Source organism: Neopelma chrysocephalum, unplaced genomic scaffold (genome assembly GCF_003984885.1).
Source record: "Neopelma chrysocephalum unplaced genomic scaffold, ASM398488v2 Primary Assembly neopelma1_210, whole genome shotgun sequence".
Taxonomy (NCBI): Eukaryota; Metazoa; Chordata; class Aves; order Passeriformes; family Pipridae; genus Neopelma; species Neopelma chrysocephalum.
The window spans coordinates 1-3069 of record NW_020897872.1 but is presented as its reverse complement, the minus strand read 5'-3'; the positions used below and the strand labels follow the sequence as shown (position 1 = coordinate 3069).

The 3069-nt window shown below is 50.0% G+C and overlaps 1 protein-coding gene across 1 annotated transcript in view; it reads right to left on the bottom strand.

Moving 5' to 3' along the window:
* Positions 1–3063, bottom strand: part of LOC113977239 (UDP-glucuronosyltransferase 1-1-like) — a 21894-nt gene extending 18831 nt beyond the window's left edge. The window contains exon 1 of the mRNA XM_027703187.1: positions 2188–3063. Within this exon, the coding sequence (XP_027558988.1) occupies positions 2188–3024 (837 nt within the window). The 5' untranslated portion in view covers positions 3025–3063. The remainder of the gene's footprint in view (positions 1–2187) is intronic.
* Positions 3064–3069: the final 6 nt, after the last annotated feature.

Below are 3069 nucleotides of genomic sequence, written 5' to 3'. Positions count from 1 at the left end.
AGGCATTGATGAGTCGTTTAAAGACAAATCAACTCGGGCTGGGCAGAACTGGGCTCGGTATCTCACGTGCTGACTGATGCTCGGTTGAAAATAAAATCAGACTTCGCCAAAATGAAATCCCAAGCCTTTGAATAGTGCTGGCACTTGGAAGTAACCAGGCTTGCTGAAAGCAGGGATTAAAATGCTGTCTTGCTTTCCTTTCTTTTGATAGGCATTTCACAGCTGTTCTGAAATGCTTGCCGAGTTTAGGGTTAAAATTTTAAAGTTATGCCACTGTAGAGCACAATGTCTGTGCAAATCCTCAGGAGGAGGCTCTGGGATTTACATCCAGCTCTGGGATTTACATCCAGCTCAGCACTGGGGCCGGGAACACCACCAGGTACCAAATTAATCCAGTGCAGCAGAAGGTTGGATCAGTGAAGGAAAACCCTTGAATCGATGCTGTCGTGCACCACAAACTCTTACTCATCCTCACCTAAATCTCCCCATCATTTTCTTCTTCCAGAAGGAACAGGAGTGAAGAATCAATATTCCTGCAATAACTATTGCTGCCAGACTATGATCTTTAGCCCCTGGAAAAGCTGAGAGTGAGCCTTGTATCCCGAGCAGAGCCTGATTTTAAGCTGGAGTTGCTCCATGGCCTTGCCTGTGGGATGCATTCCCAGAGGATCTGCCCGGGTTTGTCCCCAGGAGCCGTTAAGCAGCTCTGATGAAGAGAACAGATAGGAAAAAGCACTGCCCTGACAAAAGTGACAATTTGAAAGGGACTTCTGTGGAAAAGCAGATCAACAGAAAGAAACAATTCCAGCCTGGCATCAAGTGGAGTGGGAGTGAAGTAACGCCCGAGGGCAGGGAAGGGTGGCTCTGGAGAGGATTTTACAAGCCCGGCTTCTGAAATGCAAATCTCTTTTCTTGTAAAAGAAGACTCACGTTCACAAAGGCCTGAGAATCTGAGGGAAGGGTGGTGAGAGGCAGGAGGAATCCATTCCCTAAGGATCCGGGAAGGGTGGCAAGTGAAAGAAGTTCAGGGGAATAAGAGAGGAGAGTCTGTTTATTTTGTAGTCATGTTCACAAAGATAAAACGTTATCCTTTCTGGGAAACAAAGGGATTTATTGCCGAGACACCTGGGTGACGCTCAGATTCAGCATCTGCCTGCTCCTATATCTCCTTTTCCACTTAATCTCTGGCTTTACATGAGACTGTTCTACCTACAGCACAAGCAAGCAAGGATATACATCACATGCAGCAAGGAGCTAACACACATCACCAGCTCCAACAAGGACTTTATGGACCACAGCTTCCCAGGCAACCACTCACCCACATTTTTCCCCAATCCAAACCTAAAAATGCAGCTGAAAATTCAGCTGCCTCGTGTTTGTGATGGAAGATGTTGTCAGACAAAAACCTTCACCACAAAATATTAGCCTTGGGCTCAAGCACAAGGCTGCTGGTACGTAAAAGAGCACGTGATGCTCTTGCACGAGTTATTTTTCTCACTAAATAAGCAGCTAATGGTCTTGAAGAAATATTCTCCTGCCTCTTACAAGGCAAAGAATTGTTGGAAGGGCTGTTATAATCCAGCAGCCATCTTGGCATGAATTCCTGCCTGAGGTGGTGCTTGTGTACCTGACTTCAGCTGGAATTAAACACAGTATGGCACCCGATCCCCTCACCAAACAAAAGCCCTGTGTTGGGCAGACCCGAAGAAAGGAGGTAGGATCACATCTTGTGCCTGTTTTTTATGTGGACACAGGAAGTCTTAATCTGAAATATACCTTGAGGTAGAATCAAAGAATCCCAGAATTCCCAGGTTTGGGTTGGAAGGGACCTTAAAGCTCATCCAGTGCCACCCCCTGCCATGGGCAGGGACACCTTCCACCAGCCCAGGTTGCTCCAAGCCCTGTCCAACCTGGCCTTGGACACTTCCAGGGATGGGACAGCCACAGCTTCTCTGGGCAACCTGTGCCAGGGCCTCCCCACCCTCCCAGGGAAGAATTCCTTCCCAATATCCCACCTAACCCTGCCCTGTGGCAGTGGGAAGCCATTCCCCCTCGTCCTGTCACTCCAGGCCCTTGTAAATCCTCTGTGAGAGAGAGGTAGGATCCCTGTCAAACACTCTGGGATCACACAGGTGTGTGACTGCCGGAACTCTTCCCCTGTTCCCCCTCTCCCAGCCCGTCACTGACCTCAGACAACGCTTTCTTTTTTCCGCAGTTGATGCCTCCAATGAAAACCATATTGGGCATTATGGGCATGGGATAGTCAAAGGAAAAGTCGAGTCTCTTCAGGTAAATGGACCCGTGACTTAAAAGCTGCGGCATCGTCATCGGCCTCTGCAGGAACTCCGAGGCCAGGTCTTCAAAGGGGGAGAAGGCGACGCTGCAGCTGAAGGACTCGGAAAGGAAGAGCAGGAAGTTGTTCACTCTCTGGGAGAACGTCATGTGGTCTGAGTAGAGGGATAACATCCGGGGGACGTAGGACGGCGGGTCCGGGCCCTGAGCAGCCTGGATGTCGATGTTACACGGAACACCCCTCATGAAGAACACACTGGGGATGGAGAAGTGAACAGCAACGATCTGCCCACAGGGATTGAAGGGATCTGTGAAGATGGCGTCAAATTTGCTGTCTTGGATGTATTTCATCACCTCCTTGTTGTACAGCAAGGATCTGCAGGCGGCTTCAAACATGGCAGCGCTCTTCCGGAAACCTTTCAGAGTATTCAAAAATCTGACCAGGAAAGGCTCTTCACTAAAGCACCTCTGACCAAATGAGCGCATCAGTGCTTCCATCTCTTCCTTCTTGGTAGGGACAGGGTAGGTTTTCAAGTCATAGACATCCGAGGAGTCAATGTGTACCCTGCTGTCCGGTGCCAGAACCACAATTTCGTGCCCTCTCTTGCTCAGCTCTGCCAGCACTTCCTTCATGCTGAGCCAGTGGCTGCCCTCCATGGGGATCACCAGCAGCTTCCCAGCGCTGGCAGGACTCAGGAGGCACAGGAAGGGGAGCAGCAGTGCCCTCAGCATGTTGGGAGCTGCCCGGAGAGGAACCCACACACTGAGAGGCCAAGG